The following is a 19,090-nucleotide window of genomic DNA, read 5'->3' as shown; positions in this document are numbered from 1 at the left end:
GGTCTGGTTCTGGGAAGAATGATTGTTGCATCATGAATCAACGTGAACATATATCTACATATCTACGTACTACATATCTACAGTTCAGGGTAGTGCTATACATGTCTATTTATCTACGGGTATGCTTCTAGCCTCATGCTCAATCTCTGTAACTACCACTCGTCATCATCATCATGATGTCCCTGCATCGCGTGCTGTCGCGCCTTGAGCGCCTCGGCCAACCCTCCCGCCAGACTCGCGTTCGACGCGCTGTTCGGCGTCCCCCGTCCGCTCCCACCAGATGAGTCGTGCGAGTTCATGCTCACGGCACTATCGCGCGGTGCCGCGGGGGGTGTGGGTGCCATTTTCCGCCCAGCCATGTTGGGCCGCTTCGCTGGCGGGGCCGGTGGTGCGGGCTTGGCCTTGGCTTTGGCGGCCACAGCGGCGGCGGCGGCGCCATTCGTCGACGGCACGGGGCTGGCGCGGGGTGCGGTCGGTGGCGGCGGCGGCGGTGCAGGCTTGGGTGCTGCTGCAACTTGCTCCTCGAGATAGGCTTCGGGTGCCCAGCCCTGGACCGATGTCGACGCGTTCATACACAACCACCATCCTGCAAGTGTTAGCTGACATGCATCAAAAACAATGGCATGGTGTCACTTACCATTTCCTTCCTTGGACACAATCTGGATGAGTTCGCCCGCCCGGATTGACAGTTCGTTGGACTGGTCGCTGTTGAAGTCGTACAACACCTTCGCCATCGGCTTCTTCTGGGCGGGGGGCGTCGCCGGGGGAGGTGGAGGCGGCGCCCTTGCGGAGCTGGAGGACGCATTCCGTGTGTGCTGTGCTGCGGCAACCGCGGCAATAGGTTGAGGGACCGGCCTGGGCTGCGCTGCCGGCGACACAGCTGGCTGGGGGGCGGGCGGTGGTTGCACGGCTGCCGGCTGCGGCATAGGCTGACGCGCCGGTGCAGGTCTGGATGCCAATTTCGAGGGCCCGCCGCCAGGACCGCCAGGGCGGAGCAACTTGCCCGTCGTCACGGGTCGCGCAGCAACCTGCTTCGGGCGTGGCGTGGGTTTGGACACCGAGCTAGGGGGTTCACCCGCGCTCGTATGGATGGTGCTGCTCTTGTAGCTGTCGACGTTCGAGGCCCCGGGGTCCTTGACCACCTTGACGGTGGCCAACTTGCCCGGCTTCTTGTTGTACTCGATGCTAGGAAGAGTTAGGGGCGCCCTCGATGAGGATGGAACGAAACTTACTGGTCGGCAATCTTCAGGTTCAACTGCCCGCGAAGAGCGTTGGTGAGGTGGGTGAAGAACTCCGTCTTGAAGACACAGTTCACCAGCGGGTCTGGCTCCTGTCCGCCCACCACGAGCGAGAACCAGTCATCCTTCAGGTTGGATGTGCTGACGGACTTGATCGCTCCGATCGGTATCGTCCTTTCTGACGCAATCTGAAGCTGGTTGTTGACCAGCGTTTGTGCCACAATGTAGACGTGTCGGTTGGTCTGCGTTGTCAGCTGCGTCCCGTTGCAGCAGGGACAGTCAACTTACCAAAACAAAGATACGCGGTGACGGCTTGCTGGACCGGCCAAACTTAGAAATCAAGACTTCACCACGGCAAGAGAAGAGAATATTTTCCGATCCTAGCACTAATTAGCCAGATCCTACCCACGAAGCGGATGACTTACCGTTAATGCCTGCACCGTTGCGGATCATTTCGCCTGGTCCACCCTTGTTGCCAACTCCCACATAATCTCCGAGGAAGCGCCGCGACCCGAGCAAACTCATCCGACGCCGCTCCTTCTTGCCCTGGAGAACCTGGTGTCCTTGGTCACGCAATTTGATGAACTCCAGACCGCCGGTCATGCGACGCCAGAACCGCTGGATGCGGATGGCGCATTCGATGCGGTAGCGCAGGTAGTTGCGCCAAGCCCGCTGGATGCGAATGGCCATGTTGTGCCAGTACCGGTCGCGCATCGCCTCCAAGGCAAAGAGCGTCTCCGGGGTCTTGACAAACACCTTGGTGATACCCATCTGGTACTCCTCCGCGGGGATACTGGTGTCTTTGAGGATTTGACGGGCACCAGACTCGGCATCGCCCGTCCAGGTGTAGTCACCGGCGTACGATGTCTTGGGCGACAGCAGGTAGAAGCGTTCCACGAACTTGTCGAACGTTTGACGGTAGGCGAAACCAGCACGACGAATACGAACGTTCTCCTGCAGACCCAGATACTTGATCTGGTGCAGCACATTCCCTTGGTTGTACTCCCGCGGCGCTTTGTTATCGTTGGGTTTGATGGTCCGGATGTACGATGGCTGTGCCTTCATCAGGGTCGCCACGAGGTCGTTGGCAGACGCCTTGATCTTGTCGCTGGCGGTGGGTGGGCGTCTCTTATCATCCTGGTTGACCTGGTTGGGGAAGAGGGTGTGGACGAATTGGTTACCGCTGGAACCAACCAGGTTCAGCAGATCCTTCAGCAGCTGGTCCTTGTTCTTGTCGGTCATGCCCTCGACTGCATAGCTGACGTCACCGGCATAGTGCTTGACGATGAACTGGCCCTGGCGACTCTCAAAGTTGGGGTTCTGGCCCAGGAAGTTCAGACGGCCGACGAATGTGTTGTCCGCCGCGCCCGAGTCCGCATGCGCTGTCGCACAGGCATCGTTCAGCGCGGCAAAGACACCAGGCGGACGCTTGTCCTCGATCAGCGAGCAGACCACCTTGTTATCAAAGTATTTGATCGGGGTCCACTGGATCTGCTCCCGCGCATACTCATCCTGCTCCGCCTTCAGGGTCAACTGGATGAAGATCTGCTGCAGTTTCTCATTGACGTAGTTAATACACAATTGCTCAAACGAGTTCTTCTCAAAAATCTCAAACCCGTAGATATCCAAGATACCGATGGAGTTCGCCACCGACCCTCGGGCCGTCAACGACGAGTTGACCCGCCCAACAATCCAGTCAAAGAGATTGAAGTAGATCGCCTTGGACAACGCATCACGAACAGCCAGCGCCTGCACCGTGTTCAACGGAACCTCATAGACAGAGCCCCTGCGGCCTCCGCGGGCCGTCTCCATCAAACGGATCGTGAGCGCCTTGTTCACCTGCGCAGGATCGACCTCCAGCAAGTATGCGACAAAGTCGACCACCGACTGGTCGGTGATGGCAGCGTTCCCAGAGTCGTCTTCGGCAAACTGGATATTTCCGATCCACAGAATAGCGGCCAGCATCCGGAACACTTCGTCCTGTTCGGCTTCGGCCATTCCAATGACACCCATGGCATTGATGGTGTCTCTGAATTCGGCCGCATCATCGACTCCGGGTACATCGTAGCACTTCGATCGGCTGGTGTAGAGGTAGGACTGAGGCTGCTGCACGCCGAACGTATCTACCACCGGCGTTAGCTCAGGTCATGGGACCGGAATTGATGCGCTTACCTCTGTACTTCTGCGGTGCGGCCTTGGTAAATTGGTAGAAAATGTGGAAGTTTCGCTCATTGGTGATTTGTCCCACCACTCGTGACTTCTCCAAGAGGTAGTTGGTGATGTTGGCACCCACCGGCTCGCCGTTTGTGTTAAACTCCAGTTCCAGGTATTTTCCGAAACGGGAGGAGTTGTTGTTGCGCAGGGTTTTTGCGTTACCAAACGATTCCAGCAACGGGTTGGTGGCCAAGACCATGTCCTTGGTCTGCTGAATGGACGAGTCGCTGCCACCGGATACACTGGCGATGTACTGCATGATCCGCTTGGCCGCCTCCGTCTTACCCGCACCCGACTCTCCTGAAATGATCACACACTGGTTATCCTTGTATGACTTCATGTTGTAGTAAGCGGATTCTGCGACCGCGAAAACGTGGGGCGGGACTTCGAGTCGGTTCTTCCCCCGGTAGGACTCGAGGACGGGGTCGGTATAGATACCCACTAGAATAGGGGGGGCGTGGTTAGCCATGCGACCATGGACAATGTTGGCGATTCAGGGGAAACCACTTACAGTCGCGGAACGGGTTAACAGACACCAACACATGTCCAATGTATGTCTACCGAAGTCATCTGTTAGTGATTGTCCTCGCCTAGATAGCCTCGCTGGGGTGGTGGTGGTGGTGGTGGCAGCGGCAGCTTACGTAGATCTCGTCATGTTCGAAGCGGAGTTTGAGGTTGTCATTGATGGCCTCGTTGGAGATTTTGCTGAGAAGGGTAAGATCTGAGACACCAATCTCCTTCTTCTTTGTGCTTTCAAAGACGGCCTTCCTGACCTGGGGCTTGCCCGCCTGTCGCCCGTCGCCCACATCAGCGGCGGCCTTGGAGCGACCGAAGCCGCGACTCTTCTTCTCCCCGCCAGCCGGACGTCGTGAATGACCCTACCAGGAGACATGGGGTTAATACAAGATCATTTGATGCACAAGTCCAGACCTTGATGATTGAACTAGAGGTGAAATGGGCCGCGACTCACCATGATTGTGGCTACCGACCTCCCCGGAAGTTGCGCCCAAGCGTCACGATATCTGGCCTATCAGTCTGGACAGGAACCGGGCGGATAAATTCACAGCGGATATGGAATGAACGCAGCGGGCGTATGGTTCATTCCAAGAAGCTAGTGGGTAGTGAGAGAGGCCCGCAAAAAAAGAAGAGGGTGTTTGAGATAATGGGAGAGGGGTATAGGAATGCGAAGAGGAAGAGGGGAGAGAGAGGGAGAGAGGAAGAATGACGGAAGGATGCCTTGTGGAGGAGGAGAGAGAGATTGGGGTCCCTCTTTGGCTATTCTAAGTAAAGACATCGAGGGAGAGAGCCGGTGATTCGGCGGGCCGGCCACTGGGGCCTGCGCCACACTTGGGTTGCGCTGCCTCGAATACGCGCAATCAGTCTGGCCGCTACCCGACCATCTACGGAGTAGTCAATTAGGATTGGTACTACCAGAGTTCTCTAGTTCTCTAGTTCTCTCCTTAGCAACTAGTAATCTGGAGTACTAAAAGGTAGTCTACTTCCAAGTCTCCCATTCCCTTCGGTGGTATGTTGTTGCCTCCGGGGCAAAATAAAATCCCCGAGCGTCAGTCGCCCCTGGGCTCGGGTCCCTGGCGCTAAGGTTCAACTTGAGGGAAAGGCTGGCCGCACACGCCCGTCCGAGGCACCGACGATCCAAGGGACTCTTTGGAAGCCTGAGGCTGCCGTTGCCAACGGTTCTCTTTCTTTTTCCCTTCTCACTACGTCACCCCCTGCAGCCCGATGCTTGTCTCTAGGACACTACTAACTATACTAGTTGTCGCTCCTTTACCACCAAGCTGTTCCTGATTTTTCATTATAACATCTGCCACAGTTCGTCAATTCCAGTTACAGGGCAAGTGCTGGTGAAAATTGGTTCTTTCTCATTCTAGAACCCCTGGATAGGGGATTATCCTTAGTAAACGAATACGATCCACTCCCGAAATATATCTTGGGTTGTTGTTTGTACCTAACCCAGCCTGAAATATCCTTCTAGTACAACACTTCTGACTTGGTACTAAACAATTGGGCAACGAAACACACGTGACATCATCGAATGCACCATTGCTTCAGGGAAAGCAGCCCAGGGTTGTGACCCCTTATGATATAATAAAGGGGCGTGATTATTGAGATAATATCCTGTAGTTGCTGATCCTGCTTATAGTCCCATGAGTCTTACAATCCAGCGAAAATGCTGAAGATCTGGCTCCCCTGCTCACCAGAAGGACTAGTACTAGGTAGAAAAGAAACTGGATTCAAAATAAGCCATAGTGTCCGCCGAGCGTTGTTGTGGGATATGGATTGCCTCGAGGTTGGTGATATATTCTTGCACGGAGGTCAGGAAGCAATCCGCTTCCGCAACAGGAATGATGGGCAGCATGCTCGGAAGGGATTCGATCATCCTACACGGCTCCTTATTATTAGTCGCAAATACCTTCTTTGCACTCGAATATAAATAGCATGAGTGCTCGTACAGTGCCTGCAACGCTACCAGCCCATCAATACGATATCTCCCACTTGCACTATGGAAAGGTGTCTCGGAAAGCAGAAATGCCACAGCGTTATGGTTGATGCGACTTGGAAGGGCGGAAAACTGGCGTAGTCTGGACGTAGTCTCTTGCGCAATAGGCGGTTCAATGGATGAGGGTGTTAACAGGAGGATGCCCAATGTCGCGGTCTCATGCGCCAGGCGGAAGATGAAATCACACCCCTCTTTCACTTCACCGGCTGTATCAGTATCAGAAATAGAACGAGTGATCATGAATCGAAGTCTGCCAACCTTCCAGGCCTGGGAACATCCTCAGGATCGGTTCGAGCAGTCTCCATACAGATCGCTCTTTGAGTGCAGAGCTGTAGGTTCCTCGAAGAGAAACCGGATGGTCGGGCTCCATCGTGTGTAGTACTCAATCGGAACTATGTGATATGTGAAAGTACGCTCAATGAAGAGAGGAGTGGATTGTATCTATAAGCCGTCCGCTTCTCGCTCCGAAACCGATCACCACATGCTTGCCTTCCACTTCTTTCCGTCATGTATAAGGGTATCGCAACATAATTAACAAGAGATTACACCACATAGCGCCCATCTGATCTATAACAATATATACAGGTGCATAAGACTATTGCTGGCATCGATCAAGCCTTTTTCGACGCTGGCGCTTTCGGTTCCGGTTCGACTGGTTTCGACGTCGGTAGTGATGACTGTGCATCAACTGGTGTCTTCGCAGCGCTCTTGCTTTCCTTGATTACCGACTCTGCTCGTTGTTCTGGGCTCTCCCCCCAAGGCAGATACGACGTAATCCAGGAGAGCAAGCTCGATTCCTCGGCTGGCTTCACTTCTTCCTCCTGGTTAACGTCCCACACCTCACGTGGTAGGATCCTCGAGGAGGACTTGGGCAATTCCCCATGCTTGGCCTTCTGCTGAAGCAGCTCCTTCTCCAAGGCCAACAGTGCTAGCCGGGCGGCCTTTTCAGACTGTTCCAGCTCGGCCAGCCGGGTCTCCACGTCCTCCCGGCGGGTTGTTTCCTTCCTCCGAGACCGCCATGACTCAAAGACAATCAACCCTCCGGCAACAATAAAAAGAAATGTCTCGCTGATAAATGTAGCACCGGACTCGATCGCCTTCGACTCCGACAATGGTCGAATGTGAGGCTTCGGTGCCGGCTTCGCTGCCTCCTCTGCCGCCGCTTTGGCTTTCGCAATGGCTTCCTCTTCGGCTTTTGCCTCTATTTCCGTCTTCACCGTTGGGGACGTGGGCTTGTGTTTTCGGACCTCTCTTTCCGCAGCTGCTCGTTTTTGCGATGCGGCGTTGTCGCGGATGTTGCCTAGCCGGAGACGCATGTCGATACGGTGGAGACCTTGCGCCATGGAGACGCAGATGCGCCGGAAGCGTTCATGTTCACGAGCCTGGGCCTTGATTTGGTTCTTTGAGGTGTCAGTCAATTCCTGTCAGCAGCAAGCCACTGCAAGGGTGGAATAAGCATACGGCGATCGGTTTTGACAACGTGCGGATGACAAGGGAGGAGAGCTTGAGGGTGAGAGACATGGTGGAGGAGGGAAGGGAGAAGAGGGATGTTAGGAAGAAACGAGAAGGGTAATTAATATGTATCAATAGCAGGTTGAATCCATATGATATTTACGAGAGGCCTTAAAATAGCTCTTCACATGAGCCTGGAAGTTGGTCGAAGATGATTCACGACTGCTGACTGGATTGTCAGGCATCAACCGAAGCGTGGGGCGCATAGCCGTGCATAACGGCGCTGTGCCTGCTGAGGTCAGCAATGCGCGTTGGACTGGCATTCGGATCAATGTTTATCGATTGCCGCATCGGGAAGTTCGTTTGGTCTCCATCCGGGAAGCTCTCCGTCTTTGCTTCTGTCTATCCCTACTTCACTTTCCTATTTCCCCCCCACCTCTCTGGTTGCGGTCTCCCTGATTGGGGTGCCATTGATTGCATATTGTTGTTTTTGAGCGTCAATTGTTTGATCTTCGGTTCATTTTTAGTAAGTATTGTTCTCATTGCTTTCCATCCTGCGATCTCGGTGTTCCATCACCGTGCAGTGAAACCCCCTCATCCGGTCGCTGGCCCCGGGTTTTGGTCGCATAGCTCCATTGCTACATAGGATGCTAACAGACTCAGGAGCACAAGCAAAGTAGATCCTTTATACCCCAAGTGCACTGTACTACCATTGATCGCTTATATCGCCCGAGTTGATGTCCGCTACAAGTGTGTGGTTTCGAGATCACCCGTCATTCCTTTGCCGACAACATTGATACCCAATCCCATCAAGGCATTAGGAGCTTACGGAAGACAAAATGGAGGCGCTATCACCACGGTCGACAAATCAAATGATCAAGCCCAAGATCTCAATGGAGCGCAAAGTATTGGATAAGAATGCTGCCGCTGCTGCCGCCGCCGCTCAAAAAGCTTCGTCGTCGAAAAACCATGCGCCGCCACCACCAGCGCTGATTCTGGAGCCGGAGGAGGATGGAGAGCGATACTCGACGGGCGCTTTTCTTGGGAAGGGAGGCTTTGCGATCTGCTACGAAGGAACACTATTGCGAACCGGTCGTGTTTTCGCCATGAAAGTGGTCCGATCGGAGATGGCACAGAAAAAGATGCAAGAGAAGGTATCTTACTTGGTCTCCGTTTGCGATGCTGCAATATGCAATGGGTTTGCTGACGAACCATTACAGTTCCGTACCGAGCTTCAGATCCACTCGAAGATGCGCCACCCTCACATTGTCGGTTTCCATCGCGCCTTCGTTTTCGACAGCAGCATATATGTCATTCTAGAATTGTGCCCGAATGGATCAGTCATGGATATGGTCAGAAAGAGGAAATGCCTCAGTGTGCCCGAGGTCAGACGATTCATGGTCCAGCTGTGCGGTGCGATCAAATATCTACACAAACGTAATGTTGCGCATCGGGATCTGAAAATGGGGAACTTGTTTCTGGATAAGAATATGGATATTAAAGTAGGTGACTTCGGTTTGGCAGCAATGATCATGTCCGAGAGGGATGAGAAAAGGAGGAAAACGTTGTGCGGAACGCCGAATTACATTGCCCCGGAAGTTCTCGACAAAAGTAAAGGCGGCCATACACAGAAGGTCGATATCTGGTCTTTGGGGGTCATCTGGTAAGACCCGAACCTTCTTAGTCCCTTTCTCTCTCCTGCTGACTCCACCTACAGTTTCGCGATGCTCACAGGGTATCCGCCATTCCAATCAAAGACACAGGAGGAGATTTATAAGAAAGTGCGGAACTTGGCATACGTGTGGCCGAAAGGCACCGAGTGCGCCAACTACATTCCCGAAGAGGCGAAGTCACTCGTGAGCTGGTGTTTAAACCTCGCTGAAGAAGAGCGCCCTGAGCCGGACGACATCGTTGAACATCCATTTTTCAGGATGTATGACGGCTGCATACCCAAGCGACTTGACCCGTCCTGCTCCGTCAGTAGGCCCGTTTGGCTGAAGCCAGATGAGCCTCGCGGGGATCGAATGATGTTCGGAAGCAGCTTGGAATATGACGAGAAGTTGTCTGGCTACATTGAACACATCGATGATCCGAGCCAGCGATACCTGGTCTGCCGAGCGGCATTCTACACACTCTGCGGTGTGGGCAGAAAACCTGACGGTACAGCACGGAAGGCTGCTGGAAAGAACTGCTCAAAGTCGGCATATGCGGAGTGCTTATCTGAGGAGGAGAAAGGATTTCAACCCGTTATACCCCTTCCAGAGGATATTGTGTACAGATACCCCCATGACCCGATAGGTGATTGGAGCGACCCTGATACCTCCTTATTGTCGCGCAGAGACGGCTCCTCTTTCGAAGATAGTGTTCTGTCAAGGAAGAGCAGCGCCTCTGCTCGGAGTAATGTGGCATCACTTACGCGAACTCAGGCGGCGCTGGCTGCTGCGCAGCAGCGGCGAAAGGAGTCGCAGAGCCATGCCGCGACTCTGCGGCAGCAGGCAGCTACAGGCCGAGGGTCTGTCCGGAAGATTGCAGCTATTTCCGATCCCGTACCGACCGCAAAGGCTTTGTTTGAAGACAAAGAAGCAGAAGCAAACCCTGCAGTTATACCTTCAGGCGGCCTCGCGGAGCGGCCAATCCGCGCACGGCGTGGTGTAGCTGCGTCGTACTCGGGTTCATTGCGCGATCTAGACAAGAACATTGCGCCACAAATCCCCAAGTCCAGTACGGCACCAGAATCCTTGGTAATTGGAAAGACTCGCTCCCAGACGCGCTCGCAGTCTCGCAGACTGGAGGCAGCCAGCCAGGAATCTGGTCATCTGCCGGCCCCTGCCAAAGAACGGCCTGCATCCGTAGCAATGGATCATTTGCCAGTTAGACCACGCCAGCCTTCTCAACGGTCAGTGCCAAAATCAGAGACCAGAGATGTGCTCAAACAAGAGGATCCAGCGAAAGTGGTCACGACCAAGGAGAACTTGACGGAGAGATCCGCACGACCTGATCCCTCTTCACAACCACTGAGTCGGACTGGCAGTAAGACAGCTTCCTCTGCAAGCAAGCCACGCTCGACCCTAGGCCTGCACCCCTTGTTTCATGTGGAGGACCCATGGGAGGCGCTGCCAAGGACATCCCTCGATGACGTGAACATGGATCTGCGGCACATGCTGTCCAACATGGTACCACACTCGGCAGCCCGGAGACGGGCTGGGCTTCGACGACCACCCCACGCATATGTGATCAAATGGGTGGACTACACAAATCGGTACGGTATTGGCTATGTCTTGGATGATGGCAGCGTAGGGTGCGTCTTCAAGGCAGAGAATGGCCAGCCGGCAAGTGGCGTAGTAGTGCGGGATGGCGAAAAACACATCCGGCGCAAAGCCCGTAGCCAGGACCAACAGGAGGGAGCTATCTATGGGTATTCCGAAGCAGACCAGCTCATCCCTCGCCATGGTAAGCCGGTAGAATTCTACGAAAATTGTACCCGCGACTTTGCCGAGTGTCGTGGCGGGATCAGGCGAGCTCTGATCTCACCGTCGTTGTTCGAGGTGAAGGCCTCCTCCAGCGGATCTTCTGCGGCTGGTATCAAAATTCGCACGAACTCTGGCCTTGACTGTGCGCGTGCGGACGCTGAAAAGATCAAACGAGTCAAGCTGGTTGACCAGTTTGGCAAGTATATGATCGGGTCTTTAGGCCGACACGGAGATGAGGCAGCTCTCGAGGATGAATTGGCTTCCGGTAACTCGGGCCAATTCATCAAGTTCTACCAACGACTGGGGAATGTTGGCGTCTGGGGATTCGGTGACGGTGCCTTTCAGGTATACTCAATTATCTGCTACTTGTCAATGTACCTGCTAACACTTGCAACAGTTCAATTTCCCTGATCACACAAAGCTCGTGATCGCTCCTGGACGCACCAGAAGCTCCTCACCCTGGGTCGACTTCTACCACCTTTCCCCCTCCGCAGCGAGATACCTTAGCGCCAAGGGCAAAATGCACCCATCGGGGTTCGACACGCGCGCGGTCACTTCGGACGAAGTCGCAACCTTCCTCGGCATTGCGTATGGCACTAGTGCAAGTTCCGCAGACGAACGAGTTCGGGATATCCTAGACGCCAATTCGTTTTTACAGAAGATCAACTTCATCAAGGAGGTCATGAAAGGGTGGGTGAAGCAGGGGCGCCTTGGAGGACGACCCACGCCCGACAAGGCTGCAGGCGCTGCAAGCCCCATGGAATTATTCTGGGAGGGCTCCCAGGAGCGGGCAGCAGGGGGAAGCGGAAGCAAGTTCGTGTGGGTGACTGTTGGGGCACCCGGAGGAGATGGCGATTATCGGTCTGTATCCCTGAGAGAAAGAAGGTCAGAAGCCGAAGAGGACCGTGAGGCGGAGGCATTGAGGGAGCGGCTCCGGATGCTGGGCAGACCACTATAGGAGACGATGGTCTACCCTTACGATGTCATGACAAGCCTGTTGATTGTGTTTGATATTTGCATGGTATATCTTATGGCTGGGATGGCGCAGACGCCGTGTCTTGGTTGCTTTACATCAATTGTTTGGTGCATTCACTAGTAGTACCCCATTGGTGGTGGTTAATAGTAATCCTAATTAGACGACTGCTATAGACAGAAAGTGTCCCAGTGACCAGTCAAGCCAGTACCTTTTGTCTCGACTTTCAGTGTAATGCCATTCCAGTCATAGCTAAGAATACTGAAAACCATTCAGCCTGTCGGGCGCCTACTCCACGAGCCCTCAGAATCTCAGCCCCGATATAATCTCTTCACAATCCTCATCCCCCACTCCTCTACAGTGCCCTCTACAGTGCCCTCTTCAGTTCCACAATTGATATTGTTTGCACTCTAGTCGCATTGCTCTCACAACTCTCCCGATAGAGGGAATGTTGCTCGATGAGGATGGCGATGGTAGATCTCCTACGGATGTCACGATGAATGTCGCTCGGCGTCCTCCATGCGCATAGGGTATGCCAAGGGATGCATCAGCAATGTCCGACCAAAATGGTGTGGCACATTCAGTAAATCCACCATCAAAGATATGCTCAGAGCAATTACCAGACACGAGCCCAGATTGACTGGATACAAATTTACTTGGCACTGCCACAAGGTTTTCGGTTGGTGGCAACCGAAACTCAAAGCGGCAGCAAGAGTGGCAAGCTCGTATATTCGTATTTTGCTTTGCTTCTAACGTCGATCCCAGCCCCATGCTCGGCCCTGAACCAACGAAATTAACGGCGGGTCAAGTTGAAGATTCCTGAAAACGTTAATTGTCTCTGCACACAGAACCCCTGAGCGCTACCTTGGAATATCTTATTATAGTATTCCCGGCCGCTCTCGCCATGAAGTAGGAGGTACAACAACGTCATTCAATGATTCCACGGGGTTTAGCTCGGGATGTACCAGAGGGATTGCCTGGTAGGGCTCAGTCGGTGGCTACGAACCATGGAATTAGTGGAGATGCCCCAATTCTGCAGGCGGCAACGTTTGCTGCAGGTACCCTCGTAAATTCGTTTTGGGAGATGGAGAAAGGGGGTATCAGTGTGGTGACATAATGAAGATTTTGACATTAATAGCTTCGCTCCCAGTCTAACATATTTCTTCAATATCGGACAAACCGTGAAAGATTGCTGCGGCAAATCCGATTCATGATGAAACCCGCTCATGCTTTGACCTTGTTTGGTCTTCTCTTCGCCTCTGGAAATTGTTCAACCTTCTATCGACCTACTACCTATGTCAACGCCTCGCAGAATGAGTGGGCTGCATATCAGAATGGCACAGTGCTTCGTCTCTCCTCCGACGGGGTGACTCCTGCCATAGTGATCCTCGACTACGGACGAGATGTCGAAGGTTATGCCACCTTCCAGGTTTCACATATGTCCGGAGACACCTCCGGGTTCGAAATGGCCTATAGCGAAACTTATGCATTACTGGAATCTGCCATGGTGAGTTCAGTTTCCCAACTTGCTTCTTACGAAGTGCGATTGTTGATCTTCGACTCCCTCACATCAGGCCGACGGTCCCCTCCCCCTGGATGCGACTATGGACACGTACCGGGTCAACCGATACAACATCACGGACAAGAAAACCTACACCAATAGGCTGATTCAAGGAGGACTGCGATACCAGAAGCTGAACCTGTCCAGTGCTGGAGAGGTCCATCTATCTTCAGTTGGCTTCAAACCCACTGTCTCTAATATCCCTTTGACGGAACTTCCGGGATCCTTCAACTGTTCCGACGAAGTGCTGACTCAGATTTGGCATGCCGGAGCTCGAACCTTGCAGCTCAATGAGTTTCCAGCGAACAGCATTCCGGACTTCTGGATCCTGACTAATGAGGGTGCCTTGGTGGACAGTCTCGCTCCTCAACCGTACTATACTACATGGTCTCCTTCGCTCATGATTTATGATCTGGAGTTCTCGGTGAAGCCAATCTCCAAGGGCTTCGGCTTTACCGTACTTAGTGATACTTTGTCTAGCGGAGTCTACATCTTTGTCGACATTGCCAATGCCTCAATCTCAGCTCATGCTGGATCTACTGAGCTGGATCCTACCCTTGCCACAGGGAGCCTTCCTGCTTCGATCATCTTGAATAAATGGCACAAGGTTCGAAGCAATGTGAATATGACCCAAATATCTGTCCACATCAACAACGTCACCGTGTTGGATTTCTCGCAAACCGCATCTTTTTATGGATCCTTTGGTGTGGGCGCGTCTTTCGGACATTCTGCCGTCTTTACCAACCTGTCTTTGGCGACTGGGGGAGAGCAAAAGTATTTCTCAACATTGAAAGACAAGTCAGCCCTATCAGACTTTCTTCTCGGGACCAATCCTTTACCTGTTAGTGTTGACGGCTCTCGGCGCGATCGCATTGCCTATGCCGGCGATTTGGACATGGCCAGCAGTACCGCATTCGCCAGCACCAACGGTATTGAATATATCAATGGATCCATTGAGCTTCTCGGCTCTTACCAGCTGACTCCTGGGTTTTTTGTCCCAAATGCCAAGATTCAGCAGCCCCCTCGAACCGAGGACGTCGAGGCAAACACTACTGGTCTAATTGGGTATTCATTCAGTCTGGTGACTGCAATGGCCAAGTTCTACGAGCAGACTGGAGATGAAGGGTTCCTGCATCGTTGGGCCCCCAAAGCTGTGCGCATGCTGGACTGGGCGCACTCGCAGACCCTCTCGAATAACTTGCTCAACATCACCGATCCCGCCATGGGTGGTGGCTGGGACTACTACGATCCCACCTCATCTGGAGTCGTTTCCAACTTCAACGTCTTATACGCCTACTCGCTGAAGAAATGGATGCCATATCTGTCGCAGGCAAATATCAATGCCACTGTGTACCAGAGGCGGTTGGAGAGTCTGCAACAAGCAATCAATGGTCACTTGTGGAGCGACAACCTCCAGGCCTACTACCACTCTCAGACATACCAGGACTTCTTCGCGCAGGAAGCTAATGCCCTGGCCATCCTGAGTGACACTACACACCTTGCCGGTAATCGTACTGCCGCAGTACTCAACACCATGGCGCAGCAATTGTATGTTCCCAAGGGCGCTCTGGCCTTCTCCAACACCAGCATCGCCAGCGGATTTGCCCAGAAAATCAGCCCCTATGCCTCCGGCTATCACCTCAAGGCGGCCTTCCACGCGAACGATGGCGTTAACGCCAAACGACTTCTCCACAGCGTCTGGGGCCCGATCAGTGACCCGAACCATGCCAACTACACCGGCTGTATGTGGGAGGTCATGAATCCGGACGGTACTCCCGGCATCGGGTCCCCCACGTCACTGTGCCATGCCTGGGGCGCAGGCCCAACCGCTGATCTGAGCCGTTATGTGCTCGGTATCCAGCCCGTCACTCCCGGTTTCCAGGAGTGGAAAGTCGCTCCGCAGACTCTGGGTCTGACTTGGGCACGGGGTGCCTATCCTACTCCTCATGGGAATATCAGGGTTGATTGGTCGTTCGATGACTGCGGACATTTCAACATTGCTGTCAGTGGCCCCGTTGGCACGAATGGTACTGTTGTTCTCCCCAGCCCTCTGAATGGAACTATTGCGGTGCAAGGCGGAAAGACTTTTCGTTATAATCAACACACCTGATGTAGAAGTATATACATTATTCAGAAGTTAGTGGATTTTATTGCTCTCTGCACGCGTTCAAAATCCATACGTAGCTACTATGTCAAGACGGCGTGGATGGTGAGAAATTCTACTGTTTCAGTAATGTGGATTCCTGCATCTCCCCACCCGTACTAACTTAAGGTTATGAGATTCAATTCACCGGAGTATTGGCGTTATCCTTAATGATAATCCAATAGGAGACGATCCCAAGAGTTACAGTGGAAAAGATCATCATCCACTCAAGGCCCCTTATAAGTCTACTTCGGAGTATATTCGGAGAATTCTAAGATCGACGGGGCACGAAACTAATTCATTTGCTAATGTTCAAGGAGCTTAAGATGATGGAGGTTGGAATCTCGAAAGTTAAGGGATCTAAGACCTGTTAAGCTGTTCGTATATTCGTATATTCATCACGGATGTTTGAGATTTCAGTTTCTGAAAAAAACCCACAGGCTAAGAATGGATCATAAATCTGATGGATCATGATTGGTGAAGTAAAGCTTAATAGAACTAGTTAGTTAATCCCGACAGAGACTAGCGTGACCTATATCTTCCACTGCTAAAATCATTACATAAAATGCTGCAAAATAATCATGAAACATATGATGAAATTAAATTATAGCCCGCAGCCCTATATTCATACGTGCATCATGCTCCACTTCCAGGGAATACTCATCGGGTGGACCTTCCTTGCAGAATTCGAGTGTAAGGCCCCCCTTCCCAAGGGCCAAGCCATTTCTTTTTTGAACTCTATTTGTCTGAAATATGCATAAACAAGAGAAGAAATCTTGACAGAAACGAAAGCGTCCCAGATTGAGTAAAATGGATGTGTCGCCAAATGGCATGCATAGACGCCAACGATGAAACACTGAGAACTATCCTTCATTACGGGTGTGGCAGTTTTCCTTATGATATTGTGATGATCAGTATACCAACACTTTTATTACTTGTTCTCCCAATCTCTAGAATTTCCTCGATAAATAATTGCTGCAGAACTGTCGCAAGCCTAGACTCCTTTCTAATATGTAAATAGATGGAAAATTGTCTAGACCAGTGAAACTACCAACTTCTAGCATCCATCTATTATCAGTAATGATACAGCTATCATATATTATGACAGGATGGATGTGAGATATGATTGGTATTGATATTTCTCAAGATTATTTATCTTATCCACTGAAATGCATTGCAAGATAGTAGCAAGAATACTAGCGATACTAGTAATGACGTGAGAGTTGAAAATCAGATTTGCAGGAGACTCATTTTAAGATGATACCTCACTCTTGGAATCATTTTCCTCGACAATGTTCGGTGCCATAGCGCCCAGCGGCGACGTATGAGACGCTTTGTGAAGACGAGAAGATGGGCGTTTCATATTCCTTTTTTTCAATTGCTCTCGGGTTGCAGTCTTTGGAAGGTTTGGATTACTATGCACCTGGTTATTGTCCAGTGGCGAATGATTTATATTGTAGCGTTCAGCATAATAGGCTTCTCCTTCCGCATGATTTGTATTTCCTTTCCGTTCAATCAAAGCACGGCAAAGGTCCTCGAGAAACGGATATGGAAGACTTTTTGGACGACTCATGACATCCTCTTGGGTTGCCTCTCGGGCCCAGTTATCAATCAAAAGTAACCGCAACGGAGACTCAGGCAATGTATGAGCGTAGACATAATTGATATTATCATGACTGAGAGTTTCACTAGGGTTCTTATCCATCGCAGCTCTGCAGAGATGTATCACCTGGTTCTGCAGTCGAGGAATCTCATATTTCCCAGCAAGGATCCAGAGTTGTAGCAAGAAAGGAATGCCAGCACGAGAAGGCAAGTCGGCAGGAGTGTCACCGTAATACACCCAAGCTAACAGCTCGGCAAAGACATCTGGATCCTCATCACGAAAGCAAATAGGGTCGCTTGGGATGGGTTCCTCAGTCCGATTGCCGAATAATGAGTTGAAGTATGGAGAACAACTGCACAACAACTCCACATGAACATCAAATGGGGTCTCATTGGCTCCCACATTAATCTGTACCATTCCGGCACTCAGAGCGCTAAGATCATCAATCAGTTTGTAGTTCTTGGAAGATCTCTCGAGGGCCAGCGTACAATTTTCCCAGAGCTCTGGACATTTCGTCAAGGCTCCTTCGAGATGGCTTTGGAGGTTTCTGGTGGCGCCTGAAGTATCGCGCGGAAGAGACCAGTACGATGCTTGGGTATCGAGGCCCAGATTATACTAGTTGAGACTCGCGCAAAAAAAAAAAAAAAAAAAAAAAAAAAAAAAAAAAAAAAAAAAAAAAAAAAAAAAAAAAAAAAGAGACGTCCGGGCTGTGAGATTTGAGATGAATTTCTGAGCCTAGTCGGTACGGAGAGGCTTCTCCTCCTGAGAGACAATGCAATAGGCCTTTTCAGTGGCGAGATGGTGGCCTCCAGCTTAGGAATGCTTTGTGGTTCTGCGATACTTTCGAAAGAGGGCTAGGATACCTTGAACAAGGACAGTCGGAAAGGAAGGTTGGTGTAATATATCTGTGCATGAGAAAGCCGTAGTCCGTTCAGACGAGACAGAATCTCAGTGTGGATGTCGAGGTATCTTTCAAGCGGGGACCTGGTTAATGGCTCTTTATTCGCGAAATGTATGGAGTCGGATCATGTTTAACTGTGAAATCCGCCTGAGCCGTAGAACAGTGATGATCAACCAGTCAATGTAAGATGCTAAATTGATCAACGAGCAACAGTAAGATATAGGAGCGGCGATCAATCAATTCATTCAAGCCATATCTACTCTGTGCTATTTTGCGAGAACCCATCAAGTGTACTGTGGCCATTAAGGTAAACTTGGCCCAATGAGGCAATAGGACAGGAACTCATTCACATTTGCTGTCCTAGGAGTGCTCTCTGTCCAGTGCAATGCTGTGTTGTGATGAATGATGATGCATTCATATGATTGACTAAAAACATATTATATTGCTTCGTTTATGTAATTTCAATCGCTCCACGCGGAACGATCTGCAAGCCACAGTCCGGAGAATTGTGTGGATTTCTTTCTTTCTTTATTTTCTATTATCATTATTCTTTTCTAATTTATTTGATTCTCTATTTTATTTTATTTTGTCTTATTAATATTATCATTTTTTGTTTTTATCTTTATTTTTTTTTTAGCACACAAGCTCGAGATTGCAAGGCAGTGTTGGTAACTGTGACTAAATACTGCGAGTGGGTCTCAACCTCGAGAATAAATTTGTCTAATTAAGGCCCCGAATGCTGACCTTCCAATAATGTTTTGTATACCCTGTAGGGTTTCTAGGATACCATTATCTATAACTCTTGTTTTAAGACTTTATCTTCTTACAAGTAAGGGATAGTCGAGTTGTATACATAATAAATGAAATACAATTGGAACATGCTTTGGAGATTTGAGTGTATTCGCGATCCATATGGGAAGACTGAACTTATATACTTATCGTGGTATATAGGTCCCTTCGCCGTCGGTCTGAGGCGTTCAAATTTCGATTAGGGCTCACCAATTATGATAATCTTCA

At 51.2% G+C, this 19,090-nt stretch overlaps 7 protein-coding genes across 7 annotated transcripts; 3 read left to right on the top strand and 4 right to left on the bottom strand.

Annotated features, from left to right (window-relative positions):
* Positions 1-63: 63 nt before the first annotated feature.
* Positions 64-4,425, bottom strand: ASPBRDRAFT_657997 (class I myosin myoA; the record flags this gene model as incomplete). The annotated part of the gene is made up of 9 exons (XM_067628595.1): positions 64-586; positions 638-1,185; positions 1,233-1,492; positions 1,527-1,624; positions 1,664-3,361; positions 3,411-3,893; positions 3,964-4,009; positions 4,094-4,330; positions 4,423-4,425. The coding sequence occupies 9 exons, from the start codon at positions 4,423-4,425 to the stop codon at positions 153-155; spliced, it is 3,807 nt and encodes a 1,268-aa protein (XP_067476124.1). The 3' UTR covers positions 64-152.
* Positions 4,426-5,341: 916 nt separating this feature from the next.
* Positions 5,342-6,248, bottom strand: ASPBRDRAFT_46154 (uncharacterized protein; the record flags this gene model as incomplete). Its single annotated transcript, XM_067625570.1, has 2 exons — positions 5,342-6,176; positions 6,229-6,248. Coding segments are annotated over 2 exons (514 nt in total), but the record flags the coding sequence as incomplete, so codon positions are not given.
* A 134-nt stretch (positions 6,249-6,382) lies between these two features.
* ASPBRDRAFT_46152 (OPA3 family protein) lies at positions 6,383-7,622 on the bottom strand. The gene is made up of 2 exons (XM_067625569.1): positions 7,432-7,622; positions 6,383-7,370 (listed from the first exon to the last, which is right to left on the bottom strand). Exons 1-2 carry the CDS (start codon positions 7,489-7,491, stop codon positions 6,582-6,584), a joined length of 849 nt encoding a protein of 282 aa, XP_067476122.1. The 5' UTR covers positions 7,492-7,622; the 3' UTR covers positions 6,383-6,581.
* Positions 7,521-8,229, top strand: ASPBRDRAFT_287277 (uncharacterized protein). Its single transcript, XM_067622548.1, has 2 exons — positions 7,521-7,948; positions 8,086-8,229. The coding sequence occupies exons 1-2, from the start codon at positions 7,727-7,729 to the stop codon at positions 8,158-8,160; spliced, it is 297 nt and encodes a 98-aa protein (XP_067476121.1). The 5' UTR covers positions 7,521-7,726; the 3' UTR covers positions 8,161-8,229.
* A 32-nt stretch (positions 8,230-8,261) lies between these two features.
* ASPBRDRAFT_57436 (uncharacterized protein) lies at positions 8,262-11,850 on the top strand (the record flags this gene model as incomplete). The annotated part of the gene is made up of 4 exons (XM_067627741.1): positions 8,262-8,576; positions 8,643-9,085; positions 9,140-11,237; positions 11,290-11,850. The coding sequence occupies 4 exons, from the start codon at positions 8,262-8,264 to the stop codon at positions 11,848-11,850; spliced, it is 3,417 nt and encodes a 1,138-aa protein (XP_067476120.1).
* Positions 11,851-12,967: 1,117 nt separating this feature from the next.
* ASPBRDRAFT_158063 (uncharacterized protein) lies at positions 12,968-15,563 on the top strand. The gene is made up of 2 exons (XM_067619429.1): positions 12,968-13,372; positions 13,440-15,563. Exons 1-2 carry the CDS (start codon positions 13,076-13,078, stop codon positions 15,534-15,536), a joined length of 2,394 nt encoding a protein of 797 aa, XP_067476119.1. The 5' UTR covers positions 12,968-13,075; the 3' UTR covers positions 15,537-15,563.
* A 1,258-nt stretch (positions 15,564-16,821) lies between these two features.
* Positions 16,822-17,589, bottom strand: ASPBRDRAFT_132287 (BTB/POZ domain-containing protein; the record flags this gene model as incomplete). The annotated part of the gene is made up of 1 exon (XM_067618424.1): positions 16,822-17,589. One exon carries the CDS (start codon positions 17,587-17,589, stop codon positions 16,822-16,824), a length of 768 nt encoding a protein of 255 aa, XP_067476118.1.
* Positions 17,590-19,090: the final 1,501 nt, after the last annotated feature.

The sequence above is a fragment of the Aspergillus brasiliensis genome, assembly GCF_001889945.1.
Source record: "Aspergillus brasiliensis CBS 101740 unplaced genomic scaffold ASPBRscaffold_11, whole genome shotgun sequence".
NCBI lineage: Eukaryota > Fungi > Ascomycota > Eurotiomycetes > Eurotiales > Aspergillaceae > Aspergillus > Aspergillus brasiliensis.
Note: the sequence above shows the minus strand (reverse complement) of the source record. Positions and strands in the feature narration are given on the sequence as shown.

Coding starts and splice junctions, on each gene's coding strand:
- ASPBRDRAFT_46152 (XM_067625569.1), bottom strand. CDS start 7,491: ATGTCTCTCACCCTCAAGCTCTCCTCCCTTGTCATCCGCACGTTGTCA. Junction 7,371..7,431: donor CGTTGTCAAAACCGATCGCC/GTATGCTTATTC, acceptor GACACCTCAAAG/AACCAAATCAAGGCCCAGGC.
- ASPBRDRAFT_158063 (XM_067619429.1), top strand. CDS start 13,076: ATGATGAAACCCGCTCATGCTTTGACCTTGTTTGGTCTTCTCTTCGCC. Junction 13,373..13,439: donor CATTACTGGAATCTGCCATG/GTGAGTTCAGTT, acceptor CCCTCACATCAG/GCCGACGGTCCCCTCCCCCT.
- ASPBRDRAFT_287277 (XM_067622548.1), top strand. CDS start 7,727: ATGCGCGTTGGACTGGCATTCGGATCAATGTTTATCGATTGCCGCATC. Junction 7,949..8,085: donor TGATCTTCGGTTCATTTTTA/GTAAGTATTGTT, acceptor TAACAGACTCAG/GAGCACAAGCAAAGTAGATC.